Source organism: Heloderma suspectum, chromosome 8 (genome assembly GCF_057233095.1).
Source record: "Heloderma suspectum isolate Gila_16-S chromosome 8, 16-S_ref, whole genome shotgun sequence".
Classification (NCBI taxonomy): Eukaryota; Metazoa; Chordata; class Lepidosauria; order Squamata; family Helodermatidae; genus Heloderma; species Heloderma suspectum.
Window position 1 is genome coordinate 41251446 of NC_139465.1, and position 19063 is coordinate 41270508.

The following is a 19063-nucleotide window of genomic DNA, read 5'->3' on the forward strand; positions in this document are numbered from 1 at the left end:
GCCTTCGCCTAAAACTGCCCACTTCCTTTTCGATCCGTCCAGCAGGCAGGGAAGGAATGCACACGTGCACACACAGTAAAAGGACAGCTCCACCCAGCTTCCCATTCTCAGCACATACCCCGTAGATGTCCTGCTCTTTGGATGGCTTGGTTTATTGCCTTGAGGTTACTTAGAAGCTCGGTGTGATTGGTGCAGCGGATCTTGTACTGGGACAGTAAATCCCTGTTTAGGTCATACAGTTCACTGTATCGTTTCTTCATATTTTTCCTATGGGAATAAACACAGACTGTAAATAACAGGGCTCCAGAAACAATCTCTGCCCATGGCCAGTCCTATTAGCCATTATGAGGGCTGTGACGCCAAGAGTTGTATTTGTCTCAGGTTAATAATAACTCAGGTTATTATTCACACAGGTCATGAAGCCAAGATACACTGGGGAAAGCGGGAGGGCGGAACAGCTTCTGCTGACCTGAAAGTCTTGGCAGGTTTCCAGGCCCTGAATCACAGAATCATAGAATAGTAGGGTTGGAAGGGGCCCACAAGGCCATCGAGTCCAACCCCCTGCTCAATGCAGGGATCCAAGTCAGAGCATCCCTGACAGATGGCTGTCCAGCCTCGTCTTGAACGCCTCCAGTGTGGGAGAGCCCACCACCTCCCTGGGTAATTGGTTCCATTGTCGTATTGCTCTAACAGTCAGGAAGTTTTTCCTGATGTTCAGCCGGAATCTGGCTTCCTGTAACTTGAGCTCATTATTCCGTGTCCTGCACTCTGGGATGATCAAGAAGAGATCCTGGCCTTCCTCTCTGTGACAACCTTTCAAGTACTTGAATCTCCCTTTATTTGCCTCCACTTCAGAATTCTTAGAAGAAATGGGGTGCTCTCAACATTCTTCTCTCTGCCCGCCCCCCAAAATGCAGCATAGGTGCAGAGACTTAGCACAAAGAGAGAACTAAAGGAGAGGCCAAGCAACTTTGACCTTGGAAAAGGAGAGGGAGCCTGGGCCAGGGCTCCACGGGGAGGACATGTTTGTTTGTCCAAGCAACTCAGCGTATGTTCCTGACAAGCATATGCAACTGCCATTTTAAAATGCTTGGTCCTCACAGCATCAGTTTTGCACACACCCATTGAACAGTTGTATCATAATTCATTATCTATCTAATGTTGCCAGCCTGACTTCATGAACAGGATCCTGGATTCCTGTCAGGTCCTTTTCAGGGATTCACAATGACCTTGGGAAGTGTATACAAATAATTAATCAGCATGCAGCTTTTAGATACACTCACGTGCTTCATCCCAAAAGTGACTCCCAAGAGCACCGAGGGTCACATGTCACCCTTAGGCATAGCAATAAACAGGGAGTCTCTTCTATCTAGTATCGCTCTAAAGTGGCACTAGTATCACTCTAAGGTGTCTGTTCTTTCAAAGAGAATTGCTGGTAGTTATTCGGGGGGGGGGGCTCCTACTCTCAACTCTGGGAATCCTTTGTGGCGCTGGATTTCTTTGTGGGAGAACCCAGCAGGAGCACATTAGACATTCAGTATGGGCCAGTAGTCATGTGGCTTCCTGATAGGATGACAGGTAGCCTTACACCAAGGGCGCCCAATCCCAATGCAGCCTGACTGGCCCTTCTGGGATCAAACTGAATGCAGCCATTTTGAGTGCCCTCCAGATATTTTGGACTTTAGCTCCCATCAGCCTCAGGCAGCATGGCCAATGGTTAGAAATGCTGGACACTGTAGTCCAAAACTTCTGGCACCAGGTTGGGGAAGGCTGCTTTAGGAACATAAAGCAGCTTTTCTGCTGCTAAAGTTACTTTATGTATAACCTGGATTGCTTGTAAAATTATTATATTTTTAAAAATTTTAAGTCTGCAAATTTGTAGTTACTCTGAATAAACTGTACTTTTACATTTAATGAACCAAACATAAATTTATGAGCAAATCAAGATAAACTTATATTTTAGATTCCTATTTAATGTCTGACCAGAGAGAACATCAGCAAGTAGTCCCTGAAATATCTGAATCATTCTAGAAGCAGGAAGACTGGTATACAGCATCTGTTCCTATTTGCAAGACAGTTTAAGGGAAGTCCTAAACAGGTTCCTGTTTGTGGGGTGGAGCTTAGGGAACTCTGATCTGAAGGAAAAACTACTGAGATTTTCTTTAGCCTAAGACTCTGCTTAGGAATAATAAGCAACCATATTTAATTTAAGAACCTTTAAGCAATCTCAACCTATTATCTGAAGAGTAACATTTCATTCACTTTTGTAAATAATTTCCATTTAATGAACCTCTTTTTTGTTCATTTTGAAAAGTTATCTCTAGTGGTAGTGTCAATCCTATGCCTATGCCATAGGAACCGGGCTTCTGAGTTTCTTTTAGGTAGAGAGGGTTTATTCTAGTAGCAGCAGATAAAAATGTTTATAGCTGAGGCAGCATTTCCTAGTGGTAAGATCTAATTGAGAACTTAATTAAAAACTTTTGACAGTGAGTTCTATAGACCCAAGCCTCAAAGTTAATTTAAAAAAAAAAACATCGGTGGCATAACCCACGTGCTGTTTCGTCGCACCTGGTTGACAGTAGCTGGATGACTTAAAGTGTTTTTTCCACATGAGGGTTTAAGATTAGAACTACATTAATTGACTGCTACAGCATCAGAACAAGCCCAGAAACACAGACTCTATAGAACAAAACCCAAACTGTCAAGAACACACATTTACTGTCAATGTGGAATGGTGACTACTCACATGTGGGGAAACTGACCATAAATGTCTATCAGTAAAATATACTTTAGATCAATAATTTTAATAAGGAATGACAGAACTATGCTGGGAATCTTACAGAGAGGATTAAAAATATTTTTCCCCATGGCTTCATTATTTCCAGATATTTTACATTCTAGTCTTTCTATAAAAGTGTTATTACATACTTTAAAAAATCATTTTGGGGGCTGCGTAACACTAAATAAACACTTGGTCTTAAATTCTACAACAAAATATTTCATAATCCAAAACTGTCCAATTTTTTGGAAAATAGCAAAAATGGTCCTCAAAAAAAAAAAAAACAAGAAAAAAGGGTTTTCTTCCGATTTTTTCTGGGTCTTCATGTCTCTACTGATGTACCACAACTCGCATGCCACAATTACTATTTATTACACTTTTATCCCACCTTTCATCCGACAAGCTCAGGGCTGCATACACGGCTCTTCTCCTGGTTCTTTCATCCTCACCACAACCCTATGGGGTAGACTAGGCTGAGTGACTGGCAGGAGGTGACCTAGTGAGTTTCATGACCAAGTAGGAATTCGAAACTGGGTCTCCCCAGATCACCATTCTTCTAACCACTACACTGCACCGCTTTCAACATGGTGTGTTCAAACAAAATATCCACACAGAAATTGCTACAGAGGGATGTTGAAGGCAACTTGGAAACCCACCCTGCCATCGCTTCTTGGGGGAAGATACAGAATACAAGCATAATAAATAAAACACGGCTTGATTAACATTTTAGACACCTTTGTTGTTGTTATTCAGTCATGTCCGACTCTTCGTGACCCCATGGACCATAGCACGCCAGGCCTTCCTGTCCTGCGCTCTCTCCCAGAGCGTGCTCAAGTCCATATTCATTGCATTTAGACACTTACCATCTCATATTATGTGATACCCTCCTCCCCACATTAAGGAGGTGGGATTGATTATTCTGCTGTGTTATGGTCTGCCAGATCCCCACCCCCTACTCCAAAATGTAGCCCTTCCATAGGTCCAACTTAGAAAACATCCCAGAGTGAATGCAGTATGTCCCACCAGGAAGACCAAGTTAATTGTAGCTATTTAATACAATAATTAGGTCTAGGAACAAGGTGCACCTCAGAGCTGTTCACACCCCGCATCAATAACATGTAATCAATAAGTTATGAAAATATACCAGAACCAGTGGAGGAAAAAAAAAACCTTTTACAACCAGCCAGTGCAACTTATGATCCACCAAGTCAAGCCCACCAGTTCTGTATTGTGGCCAGTCACATATTTGCTTGACTATCCACATTTTTGTAGTGCCAGGGCAGGCTGGAGAGACAGGAATTCAACCTCTGCAGGACATACCAAGCAGCCCTGGAAATCCCATGCAAGTGGAAGTCATACAAAGCAAATGGTGGTGTAGCGGCCACAGTGTTAGACTAGGACTGGGGAGATCTAGTCCCCACTTGGCCATGAAGCTCACTGGGTGACTTTGGGCCGGTCATCAACTCTCGGCCTAATGTTCCTCACAGAGCTGTTGTGAGGAAGAAATGGAGAGGAGGATCATGTACGCTTCCTTGGGCTCCTTGGAGGAAAGGCAGATTATACATGTAAAAAACACTAATAAATAAAATGGCACTGGCTGGTTTTTTGCCATCTGGAACTAGACCTCTAGTTTCATGTTGCTTAGCTCAAAGAACAGCAGGTCAGATTATATATACACTGAGAGCAACACAGAGTCAACTCACATGTCTCCCATGAGGCGAGAATCCTCTGCTCGAACCAGCATGCTACGGATGAGATTGGAGTTGTCAGCCATGTTGGCTGTGAGCTTCTGACAGACGGCATGAGAGTTATCCACCTACATGGAAGGACCAGCCACACATTAGGATGCCCATGCAACATGCTAGGCAGACTCAGCAAGAAGACTGAGATGTTGCCAGGCTCTCCAGCAATTACAGGCAGGAAGAGAGATGGGTCCTGGCCCCCTAGAGATGAAACTATTTCACCCCCTGCACAGCCTAGGACCCCTCTCATTTTATGTTGTGAGGACACTCCATTGTGGCACTCATCCAAAATGGCCACCAGGTCCTTTGGCTATGGAAGCCAAACTAGGAACTGGGCATTCTCCATCCCACAGTCCTCAGGCATCCATGATGTCAGGGCTCTTGTAGACTGCCCACCTTGGACAGAGGGCTAGGTCCCTTCTCATGACCCTGTGTACTGATCCATCCTTGAGATTCCAGGGGGCCCCCAGGCTTCCACCGTGTCATCCTGCACACCTGGCACCCGAGATCCTCAAGCTCCCAACCCCCGTTGTTGCCCAATCCAGCTCCAGACAAAGGCTTTAACACTGTTTCATTTAATGGAATGTCTCCTTCCACATGTACCTCCTTGGACCCTTAGGTCATCTTCAGAGGCTCTCCCCTGGGAGCCCCCACTGAAGGACAGCTAGACAAGAGAGAGGGCCTTCTCAGTTGTGCCCCCCGCCCTTATGGAAGGAATTCCCTAGAGATTCTCCTGACACCTTTTCAGCACCAAGCAAAGACCATTCTTTTCTCCCAAGCATTTTAGAAACCTAGTTCTAGATTTTTATGACTGTTTGATCCATTCCTGTGCTGTTTGTTGTTTTGCAGTGTACTGCATTTTATTATATTATTCTTATAAAATACAATGCAAATATTTTAATTTTAAACTGTTTCTATGGCATTTTAGTCTTTTAACTGTAGTCTGCCCAGACAACATCAGTTATTGGGCAGATTAGAAATGTGATAAACAAATAAGGCAGCCCAGGTTTAAAGCTGAAGCTGTGAGAACCCTGCTGTTCTAAGTAGGCCTGAAACGAGATAGAAACTCCTTCAACAGAAGAGCCGAATCTGAATAGCCCGGCTACTGTGAGAGAAGTAACCCATTCGAAGAGAACCTGCTCTCTACTGAAAGAGAAGTAAGTAGAACATGGTGCTGTTTCAGGAACACTTCAGATGGACCAGTTCCTCACTTCAAGCAGATCACTGTTTTAAGTAACAGAATGAGCAACATATTACGGACATCCAAGAACACATTTTTGTACAAGGACCACCAGAAACAAGAACTGGCTTAGCTCCTATACGTTCCAACTTGTGCAAGTTATTTCCAGCACAACGCATCCCTCAGCAATATTTGAAAACTCATTTCTCACTCACCACAATTAGGGCCTTGCGCACCTCCTCAAAATATGCTGGGAAATCTGCTTCAACCTGCAAGTCTTCGATTGCCCAAAAGGAAGCCATTGACTGGATGATATCGCCAGCCAGGTCAATGTTATCAGTGTTAATAGAGATCTAACCAACCAGAAAAAGAATGACACACTCATCAGGTTTGCCCCACACAAACTCTTCACATCATGATGCTGGCAGTCAGTGGTCAAGTGCCCAATGAATGGTCTTAATCTGATGCTGCAACACTGCTGAGGCTAAGCTGTTACGGCCCTGAACGTTCTCTATCAGCCACAGAAGGAACAGCTGCAGGGAACCTGGTTACCTCCTCCCTACCAGAAAGAACACTCAACTCAAACTACCAGTTACCCTGGGATTGGCCCCTTTCATTGCCCAGGGGATGAATGACTGTTGGTTGTGTGAGTCTGGTGCATGTGTGTTTTATTATAATCTTTTGTAAGCTGTCTTGATGAACATGCAATCAAAAAGATGGGATATAGATCTTCTAAATAAATAATAGTAAAAAATATAATAAAGAAATGAGGGACCTACCAACAGAATGTCATCTTTGGTTGGGACCAATTTGTCTGACCCACCCTTGACTCAGAAACATCCCAGTTTGTGGTTGTCCACTGTAGCTTTTCTTAAGAAGCAGCATAAGAGGACATGTGTCAAAGCTGCCAAGGAGACGAAGAGGCAGCAGAGAACCATTCTCTGGCCATTCTGAATTCTCCTCCATCACTTTTTCTATCTCTGACAAATGTACCTACCTGGGAATCTCCCTGCACACCTCCAATAATGCACAAAGGCAGAAAGCAATTATTTCCAGGATTTTGTGGGCTTGCAGATAAGTCCACAAAAAGAATTGGTTGCAAATGTTTTCACTAGCCCAAATATACCTCATCTGTGATGCATCAACACCACCCCTCTCACAAAGGAAACTCTCTTCCCATTAGCAAACACTTCCCTGCCTGGTCACCTGGATGAGATTCTGACTCGCCTCAGGAGAGCAAGCAAGTGCCTATTTACAACCCTTACCTCCCCACTGGGCTTCATTTTGATGCACAGCAGCCCCGCATCACGCAGGGAGGTGAAGCAGACTTCGAATGACTCGTTCTGGATCCTCATGTCCTCTGGTAGCAGGAAACTTTGTTTTAGCCACATGATGACCTTGAAACATAAATTTACAGCATGACCCTCTAGGAAGACTATAGAGGGTCCATACGAGCAGCTTCTCCATGCCCTGGTGGCTGTGAAGTAGTGGGAGTACCACGCTGGTACCAGGCTAAGGAAAAACAGGCAGTTGCAGTTGTTCTGGGGTTAGGACTCCTCCGGAATCTGAAGCCCTTTGCCTGCCAGGGTCCCACTGGGATGCATGTTGCAGTTCAGTCCACCCCCATTACCAGTGCCTGACCTCCTTTTTCTCAGATCACACCGGGCTCTGGATGCAGTGGTAGGAGTCCTTCGCTCCCAATGAGGACTCCTGGGAGTAGATGGCGCTGCTGATTGAGGGGGAGAAGCAAAAGGAACTAGGTTGGCACTCCCTCTCCTTTGGCTCCTTGGAGCCAAGCCCAGACTAGACCTTTTGAGCATATCCCAGAGCCTTGCGAGTTGATGGAGGGCAGCTCCTGATGACAAAGATGTGATTTAGCCAGCACTGCAGCCAAGATGGCATCTACCGCCTGCCTTTCCAGGCTGCCATACATGTCCTCGGAAAAGGAGGGGGGATGTTAGGCGGCAGCACAGCCATCTTTTGGATGAGATGGTATGAGCCCCTGCTCTCAGCCTGCCCTATCCACCTGCCTCCTGTAGCTGCTATCTTCTCACTCAAGAGCTCGCCATCCCTGCATCTAGGTGAAAGAGGGGCCTCGCCTGGTCACACTACACATCTTTGACTGCATTTAGTATCACTACTGTGCTGGGAACTCCATCCCACCCCATCTCACCTGTCTCCTCCTACACTATTCCCAATGGGCAAGAGGGGTGCTGTTCTTGCCATCACTGCTTTTTCCCCCCCTTTTCAAGCCAGGCTGTACCCTTTCCCCCTCAGGAAGAGAGACTGTTGGGCAGCAGGGTGGGCAGTACACCAACAGCATCCCTATTCTGTCCCAAGCACCCACTTTTAAGTATACACACTCAAACCCAGTAGACTGTGGGCCAGGGCACCTGGTGAGGGGGATCGTATCACGATAGACCACTGCAACCCCACCCCCCAGGTCTAACCTGCTGTTCTACAGAAAACCCTGGGGGACAAAGCTGAGATAGATTAACACCCCCAGTTTCATCCAACCAGGTCTCTGTAATACATGCCAGGTGGGCATGCTCATCTAGGATCAAGTCCTGGATGGCAGCTGTCTTGCCATTCACTGACCTAGCGTTCACCAGCGGTATTTTCAACCCAGGGGAACTGCTGCCAAGGCTATCCAAGTTATTTGTATTGGGGGACCGCTGGGGGACAACCAGGGCCCTGTTATGGTCCCTGCTCCCCTGAACACAAAACTGCCCCCCCACACACCATATCTCCCTCTGCCCTGTATAGTTGTGATGGCTGTTCCCTGTGTCCCTTCACCTCCCTTCTTTCTTTGAAGCACATCCCTCAAAAGAAAGATGTGTAACCAACACACCCCCACCCCTCTGTTGACAAGGGGCAGGGCCCTTGCCCTTGTGTTCCCCCAAAGTGGCTCCCCCAACGGGGTGAATTCCTTTGGTGTCGCCCCTTCAGTGGCTGTCCCGCAAGTGGTGGTCCCACCCCTGCAGGAGCCTAGCTTTTATGCCCCCAGCCCAGGAAGATGACACAATTGGGCTGGGAAGGGGTGGCAGTCCTGGGAGAAGCTGCTGAGTCAGGGCCTTAATCCTGCGAAGAGGCAGCACTCACAGTGAAGTGGTGGATCAGGAGTCCCAGAGGCAGAAGCAGAGGTGGCAGCAAGCAGGAGATTCCCTCTCCTTCCACCTTGCATTTGTTCTTGGTTGGGGTCCTCCTCTCTCTTCCAAGGAAAGGTGTGGCCCGGCAGCCCCACAGGAGCCTCTCTTTTATGCCCCCAGCCCAGGAAGATGACACAATTGGGCATGCACTGGATACAAAAGCCTTAACTACAACCACGATGAGAAAAAAGAGCCAAAGACTTACCGTTTGCACCCTCTCACTGATTGTGAATTGTACAAAGCTTAGAGGCCTAGGAGCAGAGTCTGGACTGCTCAGCATATACATTGAGAAGCGAGGCAGTTGCCTGGACAGCTCAAAGACATGGAACTGCATGCTGGAAGGGAACCAAACAGAACAACCATGAGGACTTAACTGATCTGCTGACATTAGAGTGCATCTAAAAAATGCAAGATCCCTGCAACAACTTCCCTTGAAGTCCTTGTTCTGACATTCGTTGACATCACACACTGAAAAAATTGAGCTAGAAATGAAAACGCTTATCAGCTCGTCTGTTTTCCTTCCATTCAAAATGGCATATTCATTTTCATATTAATATCCACAGTAGTCTGCCCAACCACACACACATCAACAGTTGAGTATACAAAAGCGCTTAATAATGTTGACCAGGAGGAACAGAAAGTAATTTTCTAATACAACATGTTGCTAAGGTCTCTGATATTCATCAAATACTGAGAACCTGAGGTTCCATTTTAAAAACACAGCTGATTTCTAGACCTCATGCACACTTCTAGTTTCCAAGTCACAACAACCCAGGTTTTGCTTTTCAAGCCCTGAGTTTTTGTAAATGAAGCAGGAGTGATCATGCTGGTTCTCACTGCCCGATTGCTCCTCCTGCAGCCAAGCAGAGCGAAAAAATCCATGGATGCCCCATCCCTGGGTTGTTGACTGTGACATGTGAGCTGGGTGTTCTGGGTTGTTGGGAGAAGAGACAATCCAGAGTTGTAACCCATGGTTTAACCACCCTGCTGAAGCAGGAACGACTGGGTGACAAGAACCAGCACGCATGGTCTTGCTTCATTTACAACGCAGGGTTTGAAAAGTATTAAGTGATCCACATAATTCAGATTGGTCACTGTTCCCCAAGTAGAGCACAATTGTGACAAAAGTTCACCCGACCAAAGTGCTTGTGAATGGGCAGCTCAAGCATGTCAAGCCGGACACAGTGGGGTAAATCCACTCTGCCTTCATCACCCTTACCTATTCTTGTAACCGACAAAGGCCTTAATGTTCAGCTCCACTGGAACATCTTTGGGAGGGTTGAGGGGAACTTTAATGCAGCTTGACAGGTTCTGAAGACTAGGATGGATCACATGACTCTCACCTTCAAATATCCCTTCAGCAAAGATCAGCACTGCTCGGATGATTGTGTCTGGGCGAAGGGGAGAAAAGGCCCTACCAATTAGTAGCTTTTCTTCAGCATGGTTTTCAAAAGTAAGTAAGGTGGCAGTAAATTGCAGGCTTGATGGCACAGTGGCCAGTAGACCATATTGTGCCAAATGCTGCTGTAGTAACGCAATAAAAGCGTAACAGTAATTGATAACTATGAAGTACTGAAATACAAGAACAGGAGGAGCCACTTGGAGAGGGGATCCAACCCTCCCTTTTCTCCAGCACTCCCCAGTTCCAGTGCCCTGAGATAAAGAACATCCTAATTAGGAGTAGGTGACAAAGTAGAGAGTAGGATCCAGATATTAGGCTTGATAGGACAGATCCACACCTTCAGGGTGGGATTCACAATATCTAAGATTCATGGTGACTCTCCAGTGCCTACCAGAACTAACGCAGCAGCCATCACTTTGGAGTGCTGAGTTATTCATTTAAAATATACCTGTCCAGGACCCCAAAGAGTTGGCATAGAAAAGGGACACAAACGAGCACAGTCAGCTGCTGCCTTTAAAAGTGCTGGGAGGCCAACCAGCAATTTCATCTGCTGCCTCAAGTATTTTACATATCTGAAAGATCTCTCCGTTAGAAGTACAGTGCTAGCTAAACTTCAAGTGTGTGTCCTGGTTGCACCTGGGGGTGCCCTCAAAACTGTCTGTTTCTTGTGATGGAGAAATTCAGTGAGATAATGTTTCTGAACCCTTGATCTTGTAATGGAGTCTGGGAGATGCTGGAAGTTGCAGTCCAACACATCTGGAGGACACCAGGTTGGGGAAGGCTGTTCAAATGCAAAAGTATGTTAAAAGTATTAAACGGTGAGCCCTCTGCAGACCAGGCAACTCAAATAATATATGCACATCAAGCCTGGCTGCACTCCTCTGGCCAGTTGTGTGCTCAGTTTCTTGGAACCAGAATATCAAGCAGTAAGAACAGTGAAGCATGGACAGGAATAATCCAGACAGGGGGAAAGGTGTACCACATGACTGGAAGGTGCTCAGGCCAAGGGCTAGAAAGAGGACAGGTTAATAAACATATTCCAACAAGCTTTTGCTGCCAAACCTCTCTCACCATTGGACGTGGAAATGCATAACTCTACGTGAGCAGATTCACTATCCGAGCCCAGGTTGACAGAGAGTGCTGTTTGGAGCTGGGTGTTGGCTGGAATTACACCCCTTTGTCCATCCACTTCATTCACTTGAGTGTTCAATTCCACTTGCTGTAAAACATGATTCCGATATAGTCACTCCAAAGACTGGATTATCTGCGACTGTAATTTCAGAAATGCTCAAAATAAGTCTAAAACTAGATCACACACCCTGGAAAGGCATCTAATTGCAACAGCTTTGACTGTTGTTGGCAGAATATTTTAACTACGTTTCTCTTTCACTGAGACATGAAACTTTGGAATGAGGCTTGAATGGCTACTCTTGCTGCCTTCATAAGTTCCTGAAAGGAGCTCTTAGGAGAGGGGTGGGCAGAAGTAGGGACAGGTGAACGAGCCATGTTCGAGGTCACCAGGATTCTCCAAACGCTGACTCGCCACTTGTCTCGTGTCCGATTCCTGTTCTCATTTGCAATCGCTGCTCACTCTGCGCAAACAGGAAAATTGCACAAATCGCACAGCGAAAATTAGAAAAATTGTGCAAAATCAAACTGGGAAGTTGTGCAAATCGAACACAAGCACATGTCCAGCAATTTGTGAACATTTTCGGCGGACACGTGCTCGCAACTGTATTCAAGGCTTCGAACCGGACATGCTTGCATGTTTCGCAAGCAAAACCCAAATTCTGGTACATCCCTAGGTGGAAAGTAGACTGTTACATCTCGGGATGATTTCCTGCAAGGTTTTCTGACTCCCTGTTGCCTAAAAAGCAGGTGAGTGAAAAAGAATGCTTTGGGGAAAAACCAGGAGTGGATTTTCGTGTGAAAGGACTTGTGAGCTTGGTACTGGTCACAAACTCCTATGCTGAGCACATGCTCAGAGGCACCCTACCCCTTAATTCCTCGCACTTATCTACCTGCCTGCACCACTACTTTGCACCTGGCTCTGACTGATGGCTCTCAGGGTTATGATAAAACACAAAATAGATCCTGCAAGCCTGATGTCTTCCCATCTCTGCCTTACAAGATGTGACTTGTACCCAGACTTGTTAATTGCTGTTCTATATTACACTATTTACATGGGCAGGAAATCTATTTTTACTTGGGATGCCAGTCATTTAAAGTGTTTAATGTTGTTTAAAAAGTTTTTTAATGTCTATATTTGTTTATTATTCTTTTTTTTAATTCTTGTAAACCACCTTAGTGGATTACAGAACGGCGGTATATGCAATAAATAAATAAATAAATGACCAGCCAAATATAGTGAATTGACTGCCTGTATCTTAGGTTACAGACAAATATTGTCAATTGTTCCATGCAGTCACAAATGCCCTTGTATAAGCAGCAGCCTTTTCTTTTTTCTACTGCATCATAGCGTCATCAGATAGCAATGGCAAGGAGGGCTCCCTGCTTCCCATTCTCCTTCTCTCTCGCTCATTCCATTAGGAGCAGGTATCCCCTTGCCTGCAACTGTCAGCAGAGAGCTTGTTCTGCCCTCTGTCCTTCCAGTTAAGCCACATGGCCCAGCCCCTTCTCCTGGCTGTAACGGCAGGCATCTCTAAACAGGAACACAAAAGAGTTCAGAGGGAAGCATGAAGCAAGCACACAAGGGCCATCCCAGGAGTCACGCCAAGTGCCCAGAATACAGGACTACTCCAGAGTCCACTGCATTTGCTGTAGAAAGGAGGGGTTTCCATGTGATCTCACATGGAGCCCTATAAAGCTTCTGCACGGGACCAGGTACTATTTCTTTCTAGAAGACAGCAGGGTTTTCTGTAATTAGCATAGTTCTATTCTTTGTTACTGTTGTAATAAATGAATGCTGAAGTGCTTTATTATTTAACATTATTTGACCATGTGTTTCTTTTTTTCCACTGAAATGCTGACCCAAGTTTTACCCAAAAATAATCCTGGCTAACCACTTGACTTGGAGATCTTGGTTTGCTCCCTAGATCAGCTATTGGTTCTGGGTGATATTGCTCAGCCTCAGTTCCCCATCTACAGAATGGGAATAATGACTGAAAATAAATAAAAAGCAAAGGCAGCCGTGTCAGCCATAAGAAAAAATTAAAAATCCACATTGTCACACCAACCTAAATGTCACAAAATAAGTGCAAGCTTTCTGGTTCTCCAGAACTCTTCATCACGCAAGATGGTAAACAAAGCAGGGAAGGGAGGGGGAAGTTGCCTGAAGCCGTGCAGTCTGCATTTAGTCACATTCTTAAGATGGAGTGTGGGAGGAAGCAGCAGACATGCACTTTAGGCTCTATTAGGTGCTGTGATAGTTCCAAGTTGCACCTGGGACGATCCCTAGTACTCTTGGGATGAATGATGCTTCTAGACAAAGGGCTCCTGCTGCTAGCAGTGAGAAAGTATTGTGCAGCTATACTACCTTTTTCTCCTCAATGGACTTTTTCTGGTGAGAAAGAAGATGGGAGAAGTGGCGGGAAAACACAGGACAGTTACCAGTGGAAGACATCTGGACCACTCATAAAATGCTGCAAATGAGGCAAGGCAAAGGCAGGCTAGAAGCCTTGTTTGGAAGCACTCAAACAAACAAAAGAATGGTTCATCCCCCATTTTTGAAAAAAAGCAGAATGTAGCTGTTACCCGACCCTGTCTCCAGCTTAGGTTAACGAACCGGTTCCTCAGCAGGTAGAAAACAGAAGAAGAAAGAAACTAAACAGTTTTCATATTAACAAATAAAACAGCATTTAAAAAAATAAATAAAATGGAGGCAGATGCTTATCTAATGCTTAAACAGGTAGTTACTGGTCAGCTCTCTTCTGAAGCCCAAGGTTGTACCTAATTGATTGTGCTAGAGGTATTTGTGTTTCACTATGGCCTAAGGTCAGAACTGGACCCTCTCCTTCATTCATATAAATACCTTTGAGTTTTCTTCATAGTTTCGTAACTCAAGCAGCAGATTTTGTTTCTTTTGACTAAGCTCTCGAATCAGGTCCTGGTCCACACTCGTGTCCATCAGTTTTCCCTTCATCTCTTGGCTTCCTGGCAGGTAACCCCGTACTGCACAAAAGCAAAGCAAAAATGTTCACTGAACTTGCTACCAGCAGGTGGGGGGTGTTGGAGAAAGGTTGTCACTGTACAAGAACAGCTCAGAAGAAAAAAAGAACACTAAACCAAAACTTTACTAAAAACAGCTTGAGATAGCTTCACGGACCCGTCCACTGTAAATCGGAATAGGGCAAAGCTCCAGTTCTTAAAAATGTAGTAGGATGCAGGGTTCAGTCCAACAACCTATCTTCTAGCCCACTGCTGCAATCCCACAGATGTCTGAAAAGTCCTATTCTAAGGCCCCATATATATACAGAAAGTGAGGGCTTCTAGTTAAAGGGCAGAATCACAGCAAATGATTTATTTATTGCCAATATTTATATACCTCTTCTCGTTTGAAACAAATTCCAAAGCATTTTACAAAAGGATAAAAACAACCAAAAACCGCACATGTGCACACACGCACACACACGTATCGTACAGTTGGTGTAGAGTGTGCGCCTGCCCAAACACACTGGGTTGGATCCAGTCTAAGTTAGTTGAACTTAGGTCCCACTGAAATCAATGGGACAAGTGAGTCATGAGTTAAGTTCCATTGATTTCAATGGGACTTAAAGTACAACTAAGTATGAATCCAACCCATCCCGTTTCTCTCTCAATAAATATTAGCGCGTGCAATCTGAAGCTGTGCAGCAATGTTCTACAGGAAGTCCCAAAAAACACACCGATGACTGCTTTTATGGAACAGCTACATTTTGCAAGATCTAACGTGAATTCTATTTTATTTTATTTTATTTTGTCCCCTTATCTGGTTGCTCTTGGAGCAACAGAACACTTCTGGTTTAATGCAAAAACCTACACTGTTTCCATTTATCTTAAAAAAATAAAAGGCCTTGACTCAGCAACAGAGTTTTTTATATCCTTACCTTCACCATCAACTGAGCAGCAGATTAACTGGGTATTACCATCCATTCGATAGTCTCCCTGCACTATTCCCGCAACTGAGGAAGCAAAATTATCCTTGAAGATGACCTCTCCAGTTCGGTCACTACGTGCATCAATCTATGACACAAATATTTAGACAGTATTAAAACAAGGGGGGAGGGTGAGTTACCTGTACAATCTTATACATGTCTAGTCAGGTAAATGGATATAGGCTTGTAGCCTAAATCCCTCAATGCAAAATCTGCAAGACTGCAACCATGCCACAGAACATAGCCTCTAATGAAGTGTATAAGAATCCAAGTTTTGTTGTTTGCTTTTTTAAATCAAGTCTTCATTGTTAAGGAGAAAAATCTTTTAAAGGAGGGAAATTTCTGTCTACAATTCCAAATCAGGCAGGGTTACTAGCTATCGAGGAATTCACTCAGTTCATGTTGCCATCCTTCCCAAGAGTCCTTTTCTTTCTACATATGTATTCCAACAACCTTCCCTCCAAAGTCTGTAACAAAGCATCCAAAAGAAAATGTCCAAACTAAATATGCCTATGGAAATTTGCCTATGTATCATTTATTCTTACTGCAGTCACTGATTTATCTAGCTGAAGAATCCTAAGCAATGTCAGAAAACTTGGAATGGTCTCCAAATAAAGCCTAGTAACATCTAGCTGGAAGCTGGGAGGCATAACATCACAAAAGGGAGGGAGGACTGTTTAAATGCCATCTCTCATTTAAACTCACCTTCCCGCTGGACCAGCCAGTGATCAGCTCACACACCCCATCAGAGTTGATATCAAATGCATGTATGCTCATTGCCTGGTTTTTAGACTGGGGAGGAAAATACATAAAGAATTATCAGGTTATTTCCTAGTACTGACTTTAACTTTCCCACACAGCCACTATGGAGACAGAGGCTAGCATAGCATGGTGCCCAAGAGGCTGAACTGTGAACTCTTTAGCTCAAACTTTGCCTCTACTAGGAACTCACCAGATGGTCCCAAATGAAGTGCCTCTCCTTGTAAGATGGGGACAACAATGCTGACCTACTGCTATAAGGATGACTGAGGTTATATATGAATAAAGCGCCTTTAACACTTAGAAAATGGCCTATAATGCTAAGGATTATTATCATGCTTTTTCCTGAACACCCAGAATGCCAGGCATATCTTGCTCTACTGAGAACCAAGCCAAGGTAAGATAGAGGCAAACAGGCAGATTTATTCATAAGAATGTGAGAGATGTTAATTTTCCTGCTCATTTTCAAGTTGCATGGTTACATTTTGCAATGTGAAGCATTAAGGCCAAACTGCACATTAAACAAAATGCATGGTTTTGGTCTTGTGTGTATTATTATTTTTAAATTAATAAATAGCAACCATGGACGGATACAATGGCAGCAGAGCGGTACTGTTTAAGCCTTTACCCCACGCCCTGCCACAGTCCAAATAAAAAGCACCTCCACAAAGCTGCCATTTGCATGGGGAGAAAAGCTGCCACGTGGCTGTTTCCCTCCCCGGGCAAATAGAAACTTCAGAAGGGTGATTTTTGTCAAGAATATGGTGTGGGAGGAAACCGTGAAAGAAATGTTCCACCTGTGTTGCAATTTCAGTCCATAATTTCCACTCACCACCACCTGTAGCTCAATTTAAACTGAAAAAAGAACAACACACCAGGCCAAAAAGAAATCTTTACTACAATATGTAATTTGGCCCTTAAACAGCTATCTCATGATATCCAGCAAGTTGGGTTCTTATCCAGTTTGGAGATACCCTTATCTAATTTACAGAGACCAAAGAATTCCAAGAAAGAAAACATGCCTGGGATAGAACATGAACAGGCCTATGCATAAGCAGTTGTGCATCTCTTAGTCTCACATATTAGGTCCCAAGGCATGGTCTGGAGGTACATGATGCAGCAGCCTTCCTGAAACCAAGCAAGTCTGGTTCTGATCAGTGCCAGGATAGGGGACTACCTGGGAATCCTATATGCAATACATCACCTTGAGTTTCATGAAAGAAAGGTAGGATGCAAATTTAACAGATAATGAGGAGGCATGAGCCAGTTTCACTCCTATGCTTCACTGCACGTAGGCAATATGAGCAGAAACCATGTTTAAGCAGGTTAAAGCAGGTTTAACTTAAAGGTTAAGATATTCTTCGTTGTAGGGAATTTTAGAGTAGAAGCAGCAAACCCAGGAACAGGAATGGCCACAGCTCAGTGTTACAGCACATACTTTGAAGATCCCAGGCATCTCCAAGATGTCTTGTAGCAGGGTAAGCCCATTGCAAAAAGCAGAATGACTAAGTTTATATTTTTATAATAAAGGAGTGGAGTAGGGAAAAGGGCCTCTGGTGTGTTCGCATCTAGGTGTGTATGTTGCAAGAAGAGTGTGAGAACTCTGGAGTCCCAAGATATGCCCCTCTGCCCATTATCTGCCCTGTAATCCTAAATATAACAGATTCAACTTCTCCCCCACTGCCTCAGCTAGTTTTCTATAACTGAAGGACAAAAGCCTTTAAACGCAAGGTATGCAAAGATAAACTATTAATATATGTATGCTGGGTAGTCTTTACAATCCAACATCGCATTTACACGCTAAATCTGAATTTTCAGTGCCATGATAATCTTGAAAAGCCACATCAATATTCACAGGAATGGGATGACCCCAACTCCCACACTGATCTAACTTCTCCCCTTTTGATTTTCAGTTTTGTCATACTAACTTTAATTCTCCAGTAACGGGCTGTCTGGTTATAAATGCCTACTGTTCCGTTAGAAAGGGCATAGCCAAAGCGACCGCTGCACATCGAGCTTAGGGAAGTGACAGTCTGAAAAATGAAGACAGCAAGGTTATCAACTCCTGCTACAGCAAAGGGAAAATAGTAACAGATACCAAACCATTTCTTCCAAGTTAGTTGCCTTCAGCTAAATGTTCAGATATTAATGGTATTAACACCAACTTAATTCACAGTTAATACAGTTCTATTAGTAGAGGTGCCCAGAACACTACCTGGTTCAGTTTTATGGGATGAGTTTCTGTTGTTGAGGCCCAAGGATGTGGACAAGGCGTTTGGCCAAGTCCAGTCAACCACCTGTGTGCTTGACCTTTGTGGCTTATTACATCTAATTGGGACTGGATGTCCGGCTGGTCCAGGAGATTCCTCCTGGGGGTGGGGGGAGATACTGGATTCTTTAAAGGAGGCGGTAATTAGGCCACTTCTGCAAAAGCCTAACCTGGACCCAGATGATGTTAATAACTACAGGCCAGTAGTGAACATCCCCTTCCTGGGAAAAATACTTGAGCAGATGGTTGCTGGTCAACTCCAGGCACTCTTGAATGAAACTGATTATCTAGACCCATTTCAATTGGGCTTCAGGAATGGTTTTGGAATGGGAACTACCTTGGGATGACCTTTGCTGGGAGACGGACAGGGGGAGTAAGACCCTGTTGATCCTCCTGGGCCTCTAGGCAGCTTTTGATACAATCAACCATGATATCCTTGGGGATAGATTGTCTGAGATAGAGTTGGAGGCACTGCGTTGCAGTGGTTCCACTCTTATTTGGATGGCAGATTCCAGAAGGTGGTGCTGGGGGATTATTGCTCTGTCCCTTGGCAGTTATGCCATGCGGTGCCACAGGACTCTCTTCTATCCCCCATGCTGTTCAACATGTATATGAAACAGCTGGGGGAGATTATCCAGAGGTATGGGCTGAGGTGTCACCAATATGAGAATGACACCCAGCTCTATCTCT

General features: G+C 44.6%; 1 protein-coding gene across 5 annotated transcripts in view; it reads right to left on the reverse strand.

The window, feature by feature from the left end:
• Window positions 1–19063, reverse strand: part of BBS2 (Bardet-Biedl syndrome 2) — a 46656-nt gene that overhangs the window by 8944 nt on the left and 18649 nt on the right. For 4 of the 5 annotated variants that reach the window (XR_014784618.1, XM_084812110.1, XM_084812108.1 and 1 more), the window contains 11 exons: window positions 18033–18137; window positions 16051–16137; window positions 15298–15433; window positions 14244–14383; window positions 11324–11471; window positions 10070–10241; window positions 9056–9185; window positions 6967–7098; window positions 5917–6054; window positions 4483–4595; window positions 119–267 (listed from right to left, as the gene is read on the reverse strand). Coding sequence is in view for 4 of the 5 variants with exons in the window: in XM_084812110.1 (XP_084668236.1) it covers window positions 119–267; window positions 4483–4595; window positions 5917–6054; window positions 6967–7098; window positions 9056–9185; window positions 10070–10241; window positions 11324–11471; window positions 14244–14383; window positions 15298–15433; window positions 16051–16137; window positions 18033–18137 (1450 nt within the window). In the remaining variant the exon portion in view is untranslated. The remainder of the gene's footprint in view (window positions 1–118; window positions 268–4482; window positions 4596–5916; window positions 6055–6966; window positions 7099–9055; window positions 9186–10069; window positions 10242–11323; window positions 11472–14243; window positions 14384–15297; window positions 15434–16050; window positions 16138–18032; window positions 18138–19063) is intronic. The other variant, XM_084812109.1, reaches the window with a different exon arrangement.